Below are 22,199 nucleotides of genomic sequence, written 5' to 3'. Positions count from 1 at the left end.
ATTGATTATCAACTATTTCAAAGCAGAGAAGGCCAGTAACATATTATGCCAAATAGAGCCTTTGGATTTCTCATTCAGGTGCTTCAGGATAAAGATGGAGTACTTTCCATGAGGATAAGTTGCACAATGCTGGGGGAGACTTACGGGAAGGAAATGAGGCAGAAAGAAGAGTCTTTCTTTATATGTCTAGACTAGATGGAAAGAAGCAAGATTTGGGATGGAGCCAAGGAAGATATGGTACAATAATTTGAGGATTTGGGGAAGAGAGGCATTGTATTGAAGACTGAGTTCTGTGGAGGAAAAAATATGCTGCCTTTGAAAATCTTTTTGTGTGTTTCATGGTCTTGCTTTTACAGTGCTTCCTCTAAGTCCTTCCCTTCATGATCATAATAACTGTTATGTCAGTGTGCAACCTTGGAAGAAAGGGCTTTTTGGGAGAATGTATCAGTTAGAAGTGAGCCTCATTCGAGGTCATGATGCTGCCTCCCGTGTTCTAACAAGAAAGATGAACAGCAAAGCAAGCCCAGCACTTAAGTACCATTCCTGCTCCTCTAGGTTTTCCCTTTGCTGACAAAATTCTCTTTGGCTTTTCACAGTCACTTAAAAAAAAAAAAAAGCCCTATAACCTATAAACTCCTTAAAACATCATAATAGCCATTTCACCAGATTGAATGTTTTTCTCAACTCTCCTCATTAGTTTCCTGCTGACCTTTCCTTTTGCCTTGGATTGCTCATTCTCTTGTTCTTTCACAAGGCTTCTCCCAACCACTGGATAAATGGTTCAGATTTTATCATTGACTTCTTGTCTCTTCTCTCTGCCCTCTTCTTTAATACTGCCTTTTGCAGATTATTGCCCAATGTGCAACCACAGCTCCAACCTCTCTCCAGGCTTTTGTCCTTTGTTTTCAGTTGTTGACAGACACCTCTACAGGCATGACTTCTGGCAGCCAAATCTACCATGTCTAAAACCCAGTGCATCTTACCTTTCCATCGTCTTCCTCTGACCTAGCAATTTATGTGACCTCCATATTGGCATTGATGATATCCCACTGGGCCTTCAGTTTTCTGGGCTGAGAGCTTCTCCATCATTTTTAGCATCTCCTTTTTCCTATTCCAGGTGCACTACTTAGCATGTGTTAATGAATCTGTGTTCCCAATCTCACTCCCTTCCTTCCACACATCCCACAGCCACACCTTGATTTTTCAGGCTCACCTTGGCTCACACCCCAAAATGTTCTGCTCAATGCTGCCAGACTAATTTTTCCAGTTTGAATTCATCATTTCCTTACTCAAAAGTCTATCAATAGCATTGCACAGTCTGTAACTCTAAAATTCCAAATTTCCTGGCACATAAGGTGCTCCGTAATCAAGCTCCCTTTTTGCCCACCTTTTCACCCAATGTTCCCCTGTTTATAGATCAACTTCCAGCCCAACTGCATTACTCATCTTCAACTTAGAGGCTATCCACGTGTTCTCAGTTATGGTGTTTCCGTTTGGAATGCCCAAACTCCCAAACTGTTGAACTCCAACTCTCACTCTAAGGCCAGCTCTAATGCCATTATTCCATGAAGCCTTCTCGGATTTCACTAACCAGCAGCAAATATGTCTGCTTCTAAATTGCTCGCATCACACTTAGCAGTATGGCACTGTACTTATTTTTTGTTGTCTTATCTCTGTCGGATGCTACATACTGTCACATCGTAGAAAGGGCACGGACTTTATAGTTAAGTAAACACACTGGTTCCACATCCCGGATATGTGATCTTGGCCAACTTTCCTTTGCACCTTGAACTATTGTTCCCTCATCTGGAAAATGGGGAATATATAATGCCATCTTTTGGGGTTTGAGTGAGTATAGTTGAGATCATGTGTATCAAACTTCCTAGCTCAATGCTTACCTGAGTAAGCCCTCAGTGCACATTAATTTCCCTTCTTTAAGAGACCCATGTCTTACTTATTTTTATGCTTCCATAGTATGTATTGAGGACCATTCATAAGTATTTGCTTAATGAATGACTATTCAATAAATCAGTCTAAACTAACATTGTCTCTGTATTTATGTGGCTTATAACCCACAAAAGGAAGATAAAGCGGGTAAGTACTAAATTGATATATACTGCAGACAAAAAACCAGGGTGCACCAATTCCAAGTTATTTTAAACTTTGTCACATTCAGGGTATTGTTTCTATAGCATACACATGGCCACAGAGATATAGGGTGATAAATCAGGAGCATAAGGAGGAGATATTAGATCAACATGGTCTATTTTCTAAAAGCTTCACATTTATTCAAAAATTTGAGACCATTTAAGTAATTTAACCTAAGAGTAAATTTTAATAGTATTTTTACATTATAACAAATAGTATGCTATAAAGTAAAATAAATTTTTTAAAGTAAAACAAATTTAATGTGAACATTTAAAATAAAACAGAATTTTTTTAAAAAAAATTGAAAAGTAATCCCAGGCACTTATAGCTGCTAACCCCTGTGACCTCTGCAGCATAAAGTTTCTCTACTCTCTGCCCTCAAAGGACCTTTAGCAGAAATATGTGAGAAGCATTATCATAATGTATAGCTATATATGCGTGCGTTCCTGGAATTGCTTACCACATATAAGATGTAATACATACCATATACATTAAAAGAACTTAATGACAAGAATGATTTAGACAATTGGGATATTTGGGAGTTGTACTAGTAGGTTATGAAATAGTTGTGATTAATTGATAAATGGTTCTTGTAAGCGTTGGGTGTTAATTTGTGATCCAAAGAGGGATAAAACAACAGAGGAGAGAATCTCCACAGTAGGAGAGAATTGGCTCCAGTAGCACACATACGAAGTGACACCCATAGTAGCAACAGAGGAGAAGGTAGACTCTGTGACAGGCAATGAGAGCAGATGGGATGTTCCTAGCCTTGAAGGCAATGACCAGATGTTTGAGAGTTATGACTCAGAAAACAATTGCTAGTGATCCAGAAGGCAGTCATGATAGGGTGATGGGTAGCAGATGACAGAGCTGAAGCAGTAAGCATAGGAACACATTGGCACTGGTATCCATACTAATTATTAAGTTTGAATTACCAGAGGCTGAAAATCCAGTGCGAAGGAGATGTTGGCCGACCAGTGTGACAAAATACCAAAATGGAGAAAGGATTGATGGTAGTCAGGTGCCGAGAATGAAAGATCTTTCTAGCTGATGTCTGTGTTCTTCTTTTAGTATATTAGTTCTTTATCTGTACTTGTGCATCAAGGTTATTTACACATTTATTTGTTCAACAGTTACTTATTGAGTATCTACTGTGTGCCAGGGTACTGCAGTGAACAAAAATAGACAAAATTTACTGCCATGATGGAGCTCATTTTCCAGTACACATAGAATGTATGATGCTAAGGGCTATGCAGAAAAATAAAGCTGAGAAGACGTATGGGGTGCCTGGATGATGGGTGGGTGTGTGCCCTCACCTTAGTCATACTGTCTGGGAAACACAACATAGGTATGGTCTTATTTTTTCTGAAACCTTTGTGTTGAGCACACAAGAGTTCCTCTTATCCTTCCTTTCTTTCTGCCTTGGTCATCTCCTCCAATACCATGGCTTTGATTGTTTATTTTATGTCAGTTATTCTTGAATTAGTATTTTATAACTTGATGTCTCTGTTTAAAATTTCTAGCTTCGGCCCTAACAGCCCAACACTGGCTGTTCTATAGGCATCATAAATTCAGTACATCCCCAATCAAATGTATCTTCCCTCCAAAGTCTCTTCCTTCTTTTTTGTTTTTCCTTGCTGTACTGATATTACCATAAATTCAGTCATTCAGGTCAGAAATTTTAGGGTCATTCTTGATTCCCCCTAAATCTGTACCTCTAATTGGGCATCAAGCCCTCTTAAATTTTCATCCACAAACTTCTCTTCAATCTCTCCCTCTTATTCATTTTTTTTTCAATTATTCTGTCAATGTTAGTTGAATGCCCTACTGTTTTCCAGATACTATGCCAGGTGCTGCTTATACAAAAATAAATTAGACAATTAAGTGGTAGAGGCCAACATAGAAATAGATAAATTTTCATAGCAAGGTGTTATGGGCGTGGGGAGGATCCGCTAACTGTTTGTGTCTGTGTAAGTCAGTGGTAGTTGAGCTGGGTCTTGAAGAAGGAATACCTGTAAGGCAGGAAATAGAGGAGGCGAAGGCATGAAATTTTCCAAGGGCTTGGTTTGTTTGAAGAATGGTGAGAAAATCCGAGTCGCTCTCGGAGATGTGCACAGAGTAGATTGTCAGAGTATGAGTCCAAGGATGACTTCGCGTTCCCAGGTTGACAAGGACTTCATTAATAGAGGTGAAGAAGAGCTAAAGAAACAAATTTTTGCTGAGCTGAGTTTGACCTGCCCGTAAGTGACCCAGGGGGATTCACCCAGTGGACAGCTAGAAATAGAAACTGAAGTTGAGAACAGTCAGTGCTGGGGCTACATCACCCGCACTGTGATTGTTGAAACCATGGGAATGACCAACAAAGCTTCGAGAGCAAGAAGCAAAAAAGATGAAAGACAACCAGTTCCCTGCCTTTATACCCCCCACTGCCCTAGTCCCTCGGTCTCCCTACTCTTAGCCTCTGCTCCCGGTCTTCCTCTAAATCCCCCCATAGGAGGTTACCTGAAGCCCAGCTCTGAACAGGCTAGTCTCCACTCAAAGGCCTTTGGGATAAAGTGCAGTCTCCATAGCTTTGCATTTAAAGCTCTTCACAGTTTAAAAAGAAATAAAAAAATAAATAAAACTCTTCACGGTTTGTGCCAAGTGTACCATTACATCTTCATTTCCAGATGTTGCCTTTGGAGGAATTGACGTTACCCCAAACAGGTGATCCACTTTCATCTGTAGCTTTGCCCTGCCATTTCTTTTGCTCAGAAGGCCAAAGAACATGGGTTTAGAGCTAGACATTTTTCTGTTTAAATACCGACCAACTTCTCCACTAATGAGAGGTGTTAACTTGAGCAATTTATTGAATTCCTCTGAATCTCTTCCCTCACATGCTGAAAGGTCAGATTGGATTATTGTAATTATAGGAGCATATTTAAACATCTTTATGTTGTTGTCAGCAAAATAGGTGCTCAATAAAAATTAGCTAGCTTTTATTACCATTCATCTCTTTTCCACTTGCCATAATCCTGTTTCAAGGCTAGACACTTAAAGCTCTACACCTCTTTAAAACCTTTTAAAATGTACCTTGTCACAATTCATTTTGTCCTCCTCTGTGCTTCCTTGGCAGTTTATACCACTTCAGGATATAACGCAAGCTGTCTGCTTCCTCTACCATATTACAGATTAATTGATAGTAGACACATTATTTTTATAGCCCTATGTACCTTGCAACAGGAAGGTAATTGTTGAACTGGATTCTGGGAAAATCTACTTTAACATTCTTTCTCTCTCTCTTTTTAAGTAGCTGTATTGAGATATAATTTATATACCTTACAACTCACCCATTTAAAGTCTACAATTCAGTGGTTCTTAGTATATAGTCAGAGTTGTGCATCCATCATTACAGTCAATTTTAGAACATTTTCATTGCCCCCAAAAGGAACCTCATACCCTTTAGCCATCATCACCAACCCTCCACCCCCAACCTTTCCTCCTCAGCCCTAGGCAAGTGTCGATCTACTTTCTGTCTCTACAGATTTGCCTCTCCTGGACATTTTACATCAATGGGATCATATATGTGGCCTTCTGGGACCTGCTTCTTCTACTTAGTATGTTGTAGCATGTGTCAGTGTTTCATCCTTTGTCTGGCTGAAAATGCCGTTGTATGATAAGATATATTTTGTTCATCTTTTCATTTGCTGATGAATGTTTGGATTTGTTTCTACTTTTTGGCTCTTATGAATAATGCTGCTGTGCACATTGCTGTACTAGCTTTTGTGTGGATGTATGTTTTCAGTTCCTTTGGTTAGGTACCTACAAGTGGAATTGCTGGGTCATGTGGTCACTCTGTTTAACCTTTTGAGGAGCTGCCAAACTGTTTCCTAAAGTAGCTGCACTCTTTTACATTCCCACTAACAGAGTATGAGGGCTCCAGTCCCTCCACATCATCACCAAGATTAGTTATTAATCTGTTTTTTATTATAGTCACCCAAGTGAAATAACATTTTATTAGTGAGATATTCTTAATTCATTCCATAAATACTGTATTCAGGGATGACTATAAACCAGACACCCACGTTAGCTATTAGGACCGTTGGTGAAGAAAAGAGACAAATATATCTGCTCCTGGACACACAATAAATAATAAACATAATAAGTTCTTATCTAAGCTCCTGGATAAAATGGCATTCCTTTCTTCTGTACTGATTAGCAAGCAGGCTTTTTCTCACATAATCATTTTTACCCCTCTATCTTAGACTTGGGGTCCAGTGTAATTTAACGACTTTGATATGACTATGTTCATTCTGTTAGGAGGTGATAAGCACCCTGGGAAAAAGAGGATAAAAGAGAAAGAGTGATTGAGGCTATTGGCAAAAGGGAAGGAGCAGGTTGTAGGATTAAATAGGGTGATCAAGTTAAGCCACACAAAGAAGGCAAGAGTTGAGCAAAAGCTCAAAAATGAGCAAGGTACTCAGAGAGACACCAAAGAGAAGAGCAGTGTGGGCAGAAGAAGCAACCGGTCCAAAGGCCCTGAAGCAGGAGTCTGCATGTGAGGAGCAAGGAGGCCAGGATGGCTGGATGAGAGTTAGCAAGAGGCAGGAGAGTGAGAGACAAGGGGAGAGAGGCTAGAAGGCCAGATCTCTTTAGCAAATAGATATTACATGGGACCTACTTATACTCAGCAATTGGTCATTATTTATCTGAACTTCAAACTTAACTTGGCATCCCCTGAGCATCCTGTATTTTATCTGGCAACCCTGCTTATAGGCCACTGTAAGGCCTTTGACCTTCACTCTGAGTGTGTAGAGAACCCACAGGGTTTGGGACAGAGGAGAGACACCATCCTACCTCGTGTTTCAAAGGATCTTAGTGGCTGCTATGTTGAGCATAGGCCACTGAGAGTTAAAGTGGGAACAGGGAGGCCTGGAAGGCAATTGCAGTAGTCCAGGTGAGAGATGATGAAGGCTCATATGAGAGCTACGGCTGTGGAGGTGTTGAGAAGGGACGAGATTCCACGTATATATGCCGAAGGTAGAGCCAAAAGAATTTCCACATGAATTGGATATGGGTGATAGAAAGAGAGGATTCAGGATGACTCTTCGGTTTTTGGCTTGAACAACTGGAAGACTAGAGTTGCCATGGAATGAAGAGGAGGACTGTGGGTGGAGCAGTTTTGGGGGAAGAGTATGGATTTTATTTGGGCCATGCTGAGCTGATGATGGGTCAAATAAGATGAGGCATCACCATCAGCCAGCTAATTTTATGGTATTTTCCATTAAAATATCCAGTAATATAATTTAAAAGGTCACCCTTCCACTAGGGGCAGATTTTTTTCTTTTTACTTATTGTACTTTATATCTTATTATTAAAAGAGTCTTCTTCATGCCTGGATGGCTTTTTTTTTTTTAAATATGCTTAGGAAAGAATAGCCAGGATTGGAATTCAATTTCCTAGCTTCTTCTCCAGTATCTGAACTGCAAAACCAGACTGAATCCCAACCTCCCATTTTACTTGGCAATAGAATTCATTTTTCCGTAGATGTTTTTCTTCATCTCCATTCATTTTCTTTCATCCACTCTTCAACCCTTGAGAGAAAAGAATCTTACTATGTAGAACCTCTCCTCAGTGTCCTTCCAGCCTCTGAAAATCTGCCCTGGATATTGAACAGACCATCCCCTCCTTAAAATGCCAGGAACACAGTAGTCCAAAGGGCTGGAGCCCTCACCACACTCAGAGCAAAAATAACAGTGGACATTGGCTTGCCCTTCACTGAGTACAAGTGCTTTTCAAGATGACTCTCTCACCTGCATCTCCTCTTTTTACCCAAGTTCCTGGATAAAATAACTTTTTTTTCCCTGTCCTGATTAGCAAGCATGCCTTTTATTGCACAGTCATTTTTACTTCTTTTTCTTGGACTTGTGGTCCAGTTTAATTGGACAGTTTTGACATGGCTATATTTAAAATTTTCTGCAAATTTTACAACTGTAACAGGACTGTGCATCTCCAAGGATCCATTGGGTGGGGGGTGGAGGGGAGAGAATGTTCATTTGGAAGAAATCTACGAGCTATGGCCTTCTTTCTGGAGGTCTTGTACTGTGTTGTTTTTAATCATAACATTCTAAATTGGCACACTCATGGAAAGCCTTTATTCACATAATTGTGATGTTTTGTTTTTATGCTGAGAAGTGCTGATTAAATGACAAATTACATACATTGTGTTTTCTGTGTTTTGCAGGACTTGAGAGGGACAAGTTTGATAATAAAACGGTTTCATTTGAGGAGCACATCAAGTCAGAACACAATATGTGGCATTATTTGTACTTCCTAGTCCTGGTGAAGGTTAAAGACCCAACTGAATACACTGGACCTGAAAGTTATGTGGCTCAAATGATCGTGGTGAGTGATGAGAGCGTTTGAACCTGTGACTAGGTTGCACGTGTATGCTTTCCCCTTCTCTACCCTACCCTTCTCCCAGTCATTGTGTTAACTTCTAAATAGGACTGTCAATCACTGAGGAATCCTCATGCTGGCTAAATCATTGGACTTCTTGGTTATAGAAACCAAATCTAAGTCTCAAGTGCACAGATGATATTCACTGAAGCATTCTCTGTGCAATGAATAGTACCATCTCAGTCACGTCTGTCATCTTCTGACCTCGTGTCATTGCTGATGTCTCAGTTCCCCAAATCTAGAACTTGCCCATTGGCAAATATGAACAGAAGAGTCATACTTTAAGAAATTCCTTGGATTTCAGAAATCAGGAGTTGAAGAAACTGAACCAGGTTTGGGGAGAGTATAATGTTTGATCTCAATGGGAGAACACTGGCTCACTGACTATATACAGTTTGGGTGGTTGGTAATGATTGGCATGGATTCTGCCATACCTAGTTGTTTGTTCATAACTCCTCATTAAGATCAGTAGCAGAGGCTGTGGTTGTCCATGATTTGGACCTTCTTCTGCTTTACAGAAGATTAAAACTAAGTGGCTTAAAGAGAAGTCAAAGTTACAACTTTAGTGTATCATGATGCACATTTAGTGAGTATTACTGCATTGATAGAAATTCTTGTATTCTTATAATAAACATAGCTGTATGTAGGAATTTTTTTCTCAAAAATCTTCTTACAACACTTTGAGAAGGAGGCTTTAGAGAGTCCTGATCTCCTTGCTGCCTGGTCCCAAGGATAACATTTAGTAAGCTCCAGTGCTGAAGCTGCAGGAGAGCCAGGTGACAGTGGTTGTGTGTCCTTCCTTCTGGAAGCTGGTCATGCACACAGGGAGACATAAACTACAGTAGATGGAGCAACCAAAGAATATGTTTGGCGGGTAACATATTAATAAGTTCAAGTTAACATTGCAGTACTTTATCTTACCTGACAATATTTATGTGTCACAGGAGAGCTACATGTAAATTGAATTTTTATTGCTGTGCATTTTTCATGTTTTTTTTTCTTTTTGACTTGCATCCTGCTATAAGTTGTTCTATGTGCTTAGAGGTTTGCATCTTACTATGAAGTTGTCATTCTTTATGTGACAGTGGGCAGAACCTAATATTGTTTCTTTTCTCCATGTTTCCTTTTCTGCCCTCTCTCCCTTCTACATTAGGAAAAAAGGTATTCTTGGGGTGCATGGGTGGCTCAGTCGTTAAGCGTCTGCCTTTGGCTCAGGTCATGATCCCGGGATCCTGGGATCAAGCCCCGCATTGGGCTCCCTGCTCAGAGTGAAACCTGCTTCTCCCTCTCCCACTCCCCCTGCTTGTCTTCCCTCTCTAGCTGTCTCTCTCTCTCTCAAATAAATAAATAAAATCTTAAAAAAAAAAAAGGAAAAAACATAATCAGTTTGAAGATAGACACTCATAGTCATTATTTATACATTCTTGATCTCCAGATGCTCAGGGACCGTCTATGTGAAATATTTTGCATCTGCTTGCTGGGGGAAAAACATGTAGAGCGTCATGTTGAAAATGTAACTTCTCATTGCTATATTTTATCAAAGTTTGTCAATTTAGTGAATACATATTTACTGGGCATCTCTTGTGTCCCTTGGACTAAAAGATTTTGGGGAATACACTGAAGAGTCTGACACATTCCTTCTTTGCCAAGGAATTCAGAGCTTAATTAAAGGGAGATGAGAATAACAGGCCAAAAGTAAAATAGGCTAAGTTCCCCAAGAGTGGAACAAATGAAAATCTGTGAAGGCTTGAAGATGTAGGGTGACATCCAACTGAGAGGTGGTGGAAGGGAATTATTGGGTGTGTGTTGGGGGCAGTATATCAGACAGGGTAGGAATTGTGTAGTTTGGGGGTGTCTGTTAGATTAAGAGTGAGTCCCTGTAAGAGGGAGCAGCCTGAGCAAAGGCGTAGAGATGGAACACGCAGACACTCGGGGGACGTAGTCTACTTGTCAAGGAGCTCTGAGAGATATGAGAGAGAAAGCAGATCGGACTTATGAATGGTTAAGTGTCAGTTTGGGATATCATTTCATCAGGAATGGGAAGCCACTGAAGGATTTCACCGCAGGAATGAAGGATTTCACCGCGAGAATGATGTGGCCTAGAACAGTAGTCAGGCCCTGGTGTGTAGACTGGTTGGGAGAGGGAAGAGATGAAATCAGAGGTGGTATTTGGCAGTTGATGAGATTAGGGGTAGGGAGGATGAGGAGAGGCGCTAGACTACAAGATGAGCCCAAGACACCTGACATTGTGAGCCTGGTCATTGGGAGAAAGGTGTTGTATCAGTTTCAGAAGGTCTTCTGCAAGAGGAGAGGCTGGTCAGAGAAGAACAGTTGTTGATTTCGAAATGAGACCAGAAGCTGAGTCATAAATTAGGAGGGACAGGGTAGTGACAACAGCATGAGCCTTCGAGCCAGAAAGATCTGGGCTCAAACCTTAGCTGTGTCACTTACTTGCTGTGTGGTCTGGGATATCTTGGATAAATCTTTGAACCTACCAGGGCCTCTGCCTCCTCATCTAAAAGGAAGGAGATGGGTGTGAGATCAGTGAGATGACACAGTAAACGTGGCTAGCACAGTGGAGGTACTCGGTAGCTGACAGTTTTCACTGTGACTCTCCACACGAAGTGACAGTTGAAGCCATCAGATTAGAGAGAGATGGGAGAAGGAGGAATGTGTAAAGAGAGAAAGGAAGAGAAAGCCCGAGACAGAACCTGGGGGATCCCCCATTCAAGAAAAAGAAGAAAGGCAAGTAAAATAAGTAGAAAGGAAGATAATAAAAGGGGCAGAAAGAGAACCAGGACATGGAGTGTGTCAAAAGCCAAGAGATGAGCCTCGCAGTGTCAGAGTTTCAACAGCATTAATTGCTGCAGAGAGGCCACAAAGGAGAGACCGGTCAAACAGAGCCTTTGGGTTTTGTAATAAGGAAATCACCAGGTGGCTTTTACCATAAGACCCGTCTTTCACCTTAACATGAAAACCAGCATTTTGCCAAGCACTTGTACTTGAATTTTTAAGGATCTATGTACTTATCCATGTTTCTGCCCATCCTATTCCGTCAGCTCTCTCCAGAGCCGTGACGGGAGGGAGGAGCACTCACCAGCTTATTCCAATAGGAACTGCCTCGTTCTCATCCAAGCAGGGCATGGCCAAGACAACAGGCACGGTTTCTGCATTTCAATGGCCAGGAGGAGGAAGAGTAAAACTATTACGCTCTGGACTGATGGAAACAAAAAGTCATTGACACAGAAGAGTGCTCACTTACTGGAATAGCCTTTTTGGAACATTTCAAAAAATCTGTAGCTAATGAACCCAATTTAGAAAATCTGTTACTTCAAAACTGTGGAGATTATGGCCTTGTAGTCCTGATTCTCTGAGAGAAAGAGAGAGAGCGAGAGATTGAGATTTTAGAGCACACAGCAAATTGAAGGAAGTCCACGGTTCAATTCAAAGACTCTATATTTTCTCTCTCCAACCCAGAGGCAACTACTCTTAACAGTTTGGAAGGAAACCTTACAGGCATTTTCCTACCACTTTTATTTTTGCTCCTTAAAAATAGCTTCATTTACCAAGTTGATTTAAGTGCTTGTTTATCAGTAGAGCTTTGAAAGAAGCTTTTAATTCTTCATAATTGATGCACCTTTTACCCTCAAGGATTTATGCAAAAGAAAATGAGGAAGTTCCTCGTATTCATAAAACAACTCACCTGAACTCCACTACACTGTTTAAGTATATCTGATTTGTACTTTGAGACCCTTAGGAAGTGCCTCCTTCCTTATGGCATGAGGAAAGCAAGCATATAACAAGTTTGGGGGGTGTTTCTCTGCTCGGTATGTTTTTTCACCTCCAGTGCTCCAACGTTATTACTAGGTCAATGAGGAGTATTTATATCGATATGCATTAAACCGTACATTGTAAATAAATTGATTTCTAGATGTTCGAATCTAAGGAAATATACTTCTGCCTCTACATCCATCCAGTAATAGGATCAAGACTGAAATAGGAAGAGAAATTGAAATCTTCCTTCCCTTGCCTTCAGACGCTGAACTAAGCTGTTTGAGTATCAGCCACTGTCTGAGTATTGAACGAACACAAAGCTTCTTCTGGGATATTGTTAGGGGAGATGTGAGTTGATCAAGGTATTTGGGGAATATATTTTCCCCTGGCAAGCGAACCCTCATTTTTGATAAGAGAATTGATATTTTGAGCCTGTATTTATTGGGAACAGAAAATGAGAAGGGAAAGGGAAGGCCCATGCTAGAAACTAAAAATAATGAAAGGGGATCCAATAAAATGGAGGAAAGGGTATAAAAGGGTAAATCCTCCAGCCTGTACTAGTAATGGCCTTGGAGCATCGCTAAGCCCTTCTGCTTCTCCCATTACCCGAAGGATGATGACTGAGGAGGAACAAACAAAATTGAGATCATTAGAAAAAATGCCCAAGGCTTTTAGATGTTTCTCTCACATTTTGAGGACATTTTCAGATTTTCAGTGTTCATTTGCTGAGATATGGTTGGGGCCTTTGGGGATATTTCTGACTTAATTTGGCAAACAGCAGGATCAAAACCAGAGGTGCCTGTGAGAGAGACCTGTTGGGCCCGTTCAGAGACCTGCCGCCGTCCCCGTGTGCTTCGCCGTACTGGACTGCCACTGAGACCCTGGCTGGCCACCCCCCAGGACGATGGGTTTGTGAGGATCTCTTCCTCATTCTAGTACAGGGTACTTTTAAACTCTTGTATTTACTTGCCTCCTGTCTAGTGTCCCGCTATCATGGCGATGTCCGCTAGGACAATTTCACTCATGCTTTTGTTAACATAATAATTGTCTTGACACAAAAAAGAGTTGTGAGTTCCTTGAAGGCCACAGCCAGGAACAGAATAGCCCTTTGTTCTTTGTAATAGCAGGGCAGGTAATATCTGTAATATGCCTTAAAAGCAATTTGATATACAGCGAGTGCTTCCTGTCTCCTAGCAGCTGTGTTATGGGTTTCATACAGAAGGATAAGTAAGAAATAGTCTCTTTCCCCCAGGAAGCTCAACACATTTATTGAACGAATAATAAAATAACGAGTAAATTAACAAATGAATGGTTTTTTCTTAGCCCTCTGGTCGTTGGACATCATTTACAGAAAGTTACACCAAAATAGCTGCAGGAGTTTAGAACATGAATTTCTCATTAGTCAAATGTCATCTTTTCCCCTCTTTTAAAATTGGAAGATAAAGATACAGCAGGAAGGGTTAGGTCACCTGAACCAAGTATAATGAATGCAGTATTAGAAATCGAGTGGCTGATTTGAGAGCCAAGGCAATTTAATCCCCTCTCGCCGTGTTTCTCAAACCCAGTCCCCCACACCCGTGCCCGCATCGCAGGAGTGGGCCTGAGGCTGCGTCCTGGCGGAGGAGCACGCATGTGCAGTGGAGGGTTTTACAGTGGACCTCACCCTAAAGAGTAGATTCTTCCATGCAATAATCTATTGAGACTTCAGAAAGAGAGGGATGGTCTTTCCAATGAGATAGAAAAGAAATCTAGTCACCCATTACTTTGGCTCCAGAAGGAAGGAAAAGAACTCACAATTTTCCAGATGTTTTCTGTGTCTAGAACTCAAAATCAATCTTGTTTATAGTCGAACCAGGTTCTGAACAGTAACTGTTGGAGGGGGAGATGTTTGGGCTCGTGAAAGACATCGAGTCTTCCGGGATTTGTATGCGCCCCTCCTCCTTTAGCACCATTTGCCGACTTAATAATGTCTGCATTGTTGTTATGTGTCATAACTATGAAATTATATGTTCTGATTCTATTGTTTCTAATTTATGCTAAGTGTGTAATTGGATCTAATTAAGCCAATTATGTAACTGCTCAATCTTGAAAACCTAAGACTTTAGAACTTCGTAAGACTCTGTTACAAATGTTTACATTTCGAGACAAACCGAGGGGGTCTTTGCAGCTCAGAATGCACAATTAAGAAGTAAATGTGTACGTTGAAGGAGACGTCACCCTTGCTTTCTGTAGCTTAAGTCCAGGCATGTGTCTTCAATTTAAGAGGGAGCCTTTTCATTCCCAACTCCGAATTTCATTGGCATTAAGGGGCCTATCTTCTATATTATTCTAATTTCTTATTTAGTATTCATATATAATACCCATGAGTTACCACATTTAACCTCATCCTCATCTTCTTTTTAGTTTGTAAAAATAGAGATAGGAATGGTAAGTCCTTCCCAGGGTGGCTGTACATAGAGTCTTCATATCAAAGACTCTGTCCATACTGGAAGTGAGGGTAAAGGATTGGCCCAAATCGTGTTTAAATGAGATTCGTGGGGGCGCCTGGGTGGCACAGCAGTTAAGCGTCTGCCTTCGGCTCAGGGCGTGATCCCAGCGTTATGGGATCAAGCCCCACATCAGGCTCTTCTGCTATGAGCCTGCTTCTTCCTCTCCCACTCCCCCTGCTTGTGTTCCCTCTCTCGCTGGCTGTCTCTATCTCTGTCGAATAAATAAATAAAATCTTTAAAAATAAATAAATAAATGAGATTCGTGAAAGTGAGTGGGATGGGCCATAGAGATGAAAACAGGCAGGTGTCACTGACTACTTCCTGAACTGATCAGACACTGAATCACCTGGCGGCCAGGGCATAGGTTCTCCAAATTCAAAAAGCCAAAATATGGCTTTTGTTAGTGTTTCTAATCAGTGCTGAGGAGAAGCTCAGTGTAGACGAGTGAGCCTAGGTAATAGATTCTGAAGTTTGACTTCTTAGGATTTCCATTTACACGATGGGTGACTTGACTTTCCCCCTCTGTGCTTCGCTTTACCCATCAATGAAGCAGGTACAATCAGCCAGTCAGTGCTTCGAATAGAACTGGCTGAGTATGGCTGGACCCGGGAGGCCTCCTGCTGTCCGGGGCCTTGTCCCTGTCCCTGTGGTTGCTGGATTGGGAGTGGGGAAGACAAGGATTCCAGGATCCCAGGGAAAGCAGCTGGGCAGAGAAGGCTGTAGAGTCCTAGTGGGAGAGGGGTCTTTGGAGGGCTGGGACAGTGGCTAATTTGGCAACTAAGAAACATTGCAGTAGTCTTAGCAACGAGTACAGCCATATCTATGTGCGGCTAATGTTGACCCTGGATGTAGTAAGACTTTCCTTGCAGAGCTGCTGCTAGCAGAGCTGCTGTGAGGACTAAATAAAATCATGCACGCTAAGAGCACTACTACTAATATAACTGACATTGGATGAGTGCTGACTCCGTGCCAGGTGCTGTGCTAAGTGTCTGACACGTGTGATCTCCTTTATGGCCCTGGAACAACCGTGCGAGACACTCTGCTCAGACTGTCGCCATTCTGCACACGAGGAAGCGGGCTTAGAGAGGACTGATGACTTGCCCCAAGTTGCACGGCCAGTGGACGGGCAGGCTGTGTCTGTAATACGCCTGGCACATGCAAATGCTCACTGCACGTCCATTATTGTCTGGTGCAGTGCGGTGTACAAAGCTAGAAGCCGTGCTTCCTTTGAAAGCAGACCAGACCGGCTGCACCCAGCACCCCCAGCAGCGGGCCTCACGCTCTGCAGACGGTTGGAGGGGGGGGGACTATAAACATTCAGTCCAGGGCGGGGAGTAGACCTGGCGAGGAGACAGGAAGTCAGCTGACAGCCCTACAATTGCAGGAAGGCCTGAGAGGAATTCAAATAGGAAAAATGTACTCGTTCCGAGTTGGTTGGCAACTGCAAGCTTCCTACAGTGATTAGAAGTATTGCAATTACAATTATTACAATCGCAGGCAAGAAAGACAGAGGCTGCAGGATATTTCAATTTAATTTGGCAAGAATTTGTCAGGGAGCACTGCACACAAGGCTGATCAAAACAAGAATAAAACTTCATCACTGGCCTCACAGAACCACCATCTAATAGAAAAGACAGCTACCGTCACTGGAAACTATAGTGCAAATCGGAACTCTGGTGGGAGTTCAGGTAGACGTACCAACACACAGCATCTGGAGAAATCTCAAATGACGCTGTGAATGCCCCTCCCTAAAACCCTTCAGTGGGGCTTGAAATAAGATCCAAACTCTTTCTCGTGGCCCCTTATGCCATCCGGTCCCAGCCTGCTTCACCAGTCTCACCTCATTCCACCTTCCTTAGCCAACTGCAGTTCAACCACCTTGGCCCTTTTCTGGCAAATTCGTACGTCTTCCCTGGCCAGAGGCTTGGCATGAAGGTGCCTGCTCTTTGCAGTTGCTGTTCCTAACTCTTTCCATGCCTGGCACCTTCCCTGACACCCCCATTCCAGTTACTTCTCTCCCATCACCCTTTGGAGCACCTATATTAATCTGACCCTAATATTGTTTTCGTATTTATTGATGTGTTTATTTCTCTCCACTACGACTTCAGCACTTACACATCCGGTTTGATCACTGCTGTATTCCCAGCACCGAAATTAACACCCAGGACATAGTAGGTACTGAGTATGGATTTGTTGGGCAGAATGAATAAGACATGGAACCACTGGAGCACAGAGGACAGGACAGGGCTGAAAGGACTGGGGGCAGTTGCACGGAGAAGATTATAAGGAGAGTTGGGCCTTGAAAAGGATTTCGACTGAAGGAATGGAGGGGCCTATATTTCAGGCAAGGTGTGTATCTTAAAGGGAAAGTGTGCACAGCAAAGAAGAAAGGAAACAAAATTTATGATATGTGCCGACAGCTTTGCATGTTATTTAGTTATACCCATTTTATGGAAACGGAGGCTCAGAGAATTTCATTACTTATCCAAGGTGCTCAGGAAATAAGTGCTTGAACCAGCACCCAGCTACAAATTTTTCTGGCATGAATGGCTGTGATTTTTACCTTTAGCTCTGCTTCACCTACTGAAGAATCAGGCAAAACTTGACTGTCAAGATCAAATATATGTAAGTCAAGTGTTGGAGAAAAGGTAAGGAAAAAACCCAAAATCCAAAACCAAAAGACATCTTTGGAAGGAGGAAAGGATGTCTCCAATATTTTACGGAATTGGAATTCTTAGTCCCTCAGCTGCAATAGTTGAGGTAAGATGTAAAATGCCTTAAAAGTGCAGGTCAATAAATTATTTCCCATTGGTGAAAGGTTCGTTCATCCAACAAACACAGGCTGACTGCTTACCATGCCCCAGGCACTGGGCTGCCTCAGGTTCCAGGTTGGGCTTCCTTTGGGAAGCTTTGGTGAAACCCAGGAGACAGAGAACTCCAGCGAAGGAGAGGTGATGGCTCAGTGCAGTGGTGGAGCCTGCCGTGGAGCGGACGGCCCGGGAAGGGAGGCTTCCTAGGGTCATGCCAGTTGCTTGAGTCAGTCAGGGAAATGAGGATGGAGCAGGTGGAGGGAGCAGTTGGGCCCGTCTAGAGAAAGAGTGGGGCTAAGCAGGGGGGCAAGAGGTAAAGCAGCCACCAAGAGAGATCTTAAAACAAAGAGACAAGGTCAGATGTGTATTTTAGAAAGCATGTTCTGTGGCAGAGTAAGAAATGGATACAAGGGGGGCCATCCAGGAGCAAGAAAAAGAACAGGTAGCGTGAATTCATGACCCAGTAACCGTGATGAAAGCTGATATGAATGCCACTGGAGACTGAGAAGAAGTGGTGGATGTGAAAAGGTGCAGGTAGAAGGTTTACTGAAGGTGAGGGGAAGGCAGGGGTTCAACCCAAATCACTGGGGTTCCACAGGAGTAAGTTGAAGAAATGTGATCATCTCAGTGTGCCTCGGAGTATCCAACTGCCTAGGTCCAACTTGGGTTTCCAGGTGCATATGACCAATAAGAAACTGAATACATGAGTCTGGAATTCTGGTGAGAAGTCTAAAGTGGACGGTCCACTAGAAAAGGTAGAAACTATCACAAAGATAAGATTTCAGTCTTTTTTGTTCACTCGGGTGCCCGAGGAGCATAGAACAGTGCCTGGTATATAGTAGATACTCAATAAAGATTTATTAAATGAGCATATATATTTATTAAGTCACTAGAGAACACATGATACATGACATCACAGATTAGGACAAGGCTATCCAAGGGAAACTGTATATAGTGAGTAAATCAGAAAAAGAATGCTCTTAGGCTAAAAGATACAGAGGTATAACCATTAACACTAATAATAACTGATGATGACGATGATAATATAAAGAGTCTTCCACACAGACTTTACTTAGCAAAAAAGTAGAACCAGAAAGGAGAAAACAATTTTCATAGGACTCTAAAAGAGGATTTTAACTTCTCATCAGTGGGTGAACATAGAAGTGCTTTGGTCAGGTTTTGGATATCTCGTGACCTAACATTGGTTAATAAGTGTTAGTACGGGATTATGTTGCAGACCGAAATGTTTACAGCAAAATGATTTGGATTTTGTTCAACATCTAGAAGCCTCTTTGAAATGGTGACCCATCCTAAGTCATTTATTTTTAACTTACAAAGGGATGCTCACGTCTCTGATTCTCATAACCTTAATAAAACATTTCTTCCCATGTGCCGAAGAAAATTCTTATTTCCCAGTCCTACTCATTACTGTAAGATCTTATTCAATTCTCAGCTGGCTTTCTGGAACAATCATGTCCACATTGTTAGGACTGATACATTTTATTCGGAAATACTGGCTTTCTTCCAGAGAGTAACAGATACCATCAAAATGTAAGTTGTGGGAATGATAACTACATACCGTAAAGCCACACGACTTCTGTCTAGTGGATTTTAATAGACTAGCATCGCCCATGCCATATCATGAGTCATTAGTGGAGATGGTAATTAAGCTGCTCTTGTGTTAGGTCAGGTTATCAGGCAAGCTAATTGCCATTGGATTTTGGACTAGTTTTAGCTAAGGGAATTCCTGAGAAATAAGTGCTGAACTTTACAAAAGTGATTTAGCACTTGTATGTCAAAGATTAGTCATTTAATGTCACGTTAGTGGGATCCATTGCCTCCAAATAGAGATTTAGAGTTCAAGAGGTTTTGGGGAAAGAATGGCGGCTGAGATAGGTTACCCCAGCTCTTGGAGTCTGTTTCCTCATCTGTAAAAGGAGGTAATACTCTTAAGTAAGATTCTTGTATATCCTGTATATACCCCATATACCTTAGTGCCTAACACGATATCTGGTTCAGGGTTATTGCTCGATAAGAGCTTGGTCCTTCCACTTCTATGTGAGTATTTAGCTACTTAATATGGCTAAATAGAAAGACTACTTCACAGATGCAGAGCACTCAAGCCTTTGAACGTTCAAACAGTGCTGATGCTGCATAGTGGTCCGCTTAGAGGTTAGGCCACGGCCAGCTTTCTTTGTTCAGTGAGCACTTACACCTACCGTGTCCCAGGCACTGTGCTAGCCCCTGGAAAGGGGGACAGAGGACATTAGGACAGGTGTGGACTGTCACAGAGCTTCCTGTTCAGAGCAGAAGGCAGATCTTAAGAAGTCACTACAGTTTTTACATAGTCAAGTGTCACCACTGGGACAGACCAGGCAGAGGAACCTTCCTCTCTTGTGGCCTCAAACTCAAGCCCATTTGCCACCTGTTTCTTTGTTAACCCAGAAGTCAAGAGCTCACTTACTATTTTAATTGCTTGAACTGTTGATGAATCCATTTGCATTTTACAAGTGATGTTAGAACAGATCTGCCCGCAGCGAGTATGGTGAGATACTGTCAGGAGTGTCCCCAAGAGCACACAGGGACATTGTGAAGGGGAGTAGTAGGAGTTGCCGTTGAGTCAGAGCAAAGATGGTATAAGAACAGATTTTTACCTCGCTTGCTTACACGTTCACCCCGGGGGAGGGGAAGGGCGCACTTTGCCTTTTTCTTGGCTCTGTGATGGGAACAACAAAGGAGGTCGATTTCATTTTCCAAAGGGTGCCTTCCAAGCTCCTTCAGGTGAAGCGCTTGCTGCATGTTTCAGTCAGGCAATCACCTTTTCCGTCTCCTTCAGCATTTGCAAAAGTCCTGGTAAAAAGCACACACATTTTGGTTTAGCAGAAGTATTCCAGCTCTCTAAGTTTCCTTCTGCCTTGGTGTTCTACTGTCATGATGAACTCTCAGGAAAGGCTTTAAGGTATTTATGTTACTCTGAGCTTATTGATTAGCATTTCAAATGCAGCTGACATAAAAAGGCCAGTTCACCAAAATCTGAAGTTCAGAAATAGCCCAACTCAAGGGTGGTTTATTTGCATAGGTGCCTGAACTTCACAAAGGGATAATTGCCCAGGGTGTTCTTCTAGCTCTCTGGGTGCCAAGTTGTGCTATAAAGGCCCTGGGCCCTGATTCTGTCTGTGACTTAGAAGAGGTTTGACTTCTCTGCACATCAAGTCTTCATTCATGTGAAAATCTGAGTGGTTTCCAAAGTCTCTTCTGTCCCAGTTCTCAAAGTGTGACAACTCTAATATCTACAATATTTTTCTATCCAATTTTGAGTATGTTACTGTTTGTTTTATGTTACAAATGAGAAGCAGTTGTGGCAGGAGTTGTGGAGTGGTCAGCATTTGACTATTCCCACTGTCTTCACAGGGAGGCCACATATAGATTGACCCCCTTCAGCAGCCCTGGCTGGAGTCTGCCTGTTAAATCCCCATGGCCTCCTGTTCATATGGTTACAGCTCTGTGCTGCTGGCCATCTCTGTAGGACAACAACCAGATCATGAATTTTCCTTTAAGACCTGAAACCTAATGCCCTAAGAGAAAATTAAACTGCTTCTGGCAGGGGTCGGGAAATTTCCACTGTCTCAGGCTGCACCTGTGCTGCGGGGCCTCAGAGAATTTCTGTTTCCTGAGCTGAGGGCCTGGTACTATTCAGGAGCCCTAAATCCAGTTTGAAAATACTATTTTAGAAGACAAAGACTTAGTGCTGATAGATAAATAATAAGATAACTCATTTTACTGGGGATTGTAAAATTGATTCTTACTTGAGAGCAGCATGTTTTCCTCACTTTGTTTTCTAGCATATAACTCACTTGTGCCCGAGTTACCAAGAATAATATAAGAGTCCGGTGTGTTGAAAGGGAGTTGGGGAAAGGGTGTTATGTGTGTAAGAGACACACACCGTGGCCTAGCGCTTTAGACGTAGACTGGGGACTTCCAGAACTTTGCGCAGATAACTTAACCTTCCTATGCCTCAGTGTTTTCATCTGTAAAATGGGTAAACATCTCTACCTATAGGGTTTTTATGAAGATTAAACAAGTTAATAATTTTACAATATCCGATACATGGTAAGTGTTACATTCAATTTTAGAATATATATAAGTTAGATCAGAATAGCATTTCAGGGCTCAAAAAATTATTATTTATTCAACAACTTTAATTCAGTGCCTACCATGTCTGTTGGAGTGGGTTGGATACAGTAGGGAGGACAAATGAGAGACAAATAAATTCCCTGCTTCAAGAATCTAGGACCTACTTGGAAGAGCATGATCTGTCCTGAAGGTTGGATGATAATACCAGGCAGCAACATTTGACGAGCTACAGCTGAGGAGCTATCATGCAAGGTGAGGAGAAGACGCTGTGTATGAAAGAAAGCAGCAGATTTGAGTAATTGATATCAAAGCACAGGTGGACTCACCCACTTGGATTAGGTTGGGGCTAACTGGTAGCAGTTATTCATTGCTCAAGGTAAGAAGTTTCTGCTTGACCCACAAAGGA

General features: G+C 42.0%; 1 protein-coding gene across 2 annotated transcripts in view; it reads left to right on the top strand.

Moving 5' to 3' along the window:
- ITPR2 (inositol 1,4,5-trisphosphate receptor type 2) overlaps window positions 1–22,199 on the top strand; it is a 472,588-nt gene that overhangs the window by 410,811 nt on the left and 39,578 nt on the right. For both annotated transcript variants that reach the window (XM_026502230.4, XM_044385596.3), the window contains one exon: window positions 8,372–8,532. In XM_026502230.4, the coding sequence (XP_026358015.2) occupies window positions 8,372–8,532 (161 nt within the window). The remainder of the gene's footprint in view (window positions 1–8,371; window positions 8,533–22,199) is intronic.

The sequence above is a fragment of the Ursus arctos genome, unplaced genomic scaffold (genome assembly GCF_023065955.2).
Source record: "Ursus arctos isolate Adak ecotype North America unplaced genomic scaffold, UrsArc2.0 scaffold_26, whole genome shotgun sequence".
In the NCBI taxonomy this organism is placed as follows: domain Eukaryota; kingdom Metazoa; phylum Chordata; class Mammalia; order Carnivora; family Ursidae; genus Ursus; species Ursus arctos.
This window is presented reverse-complemented; position numbering and strand designations above follow the sequence as displayed.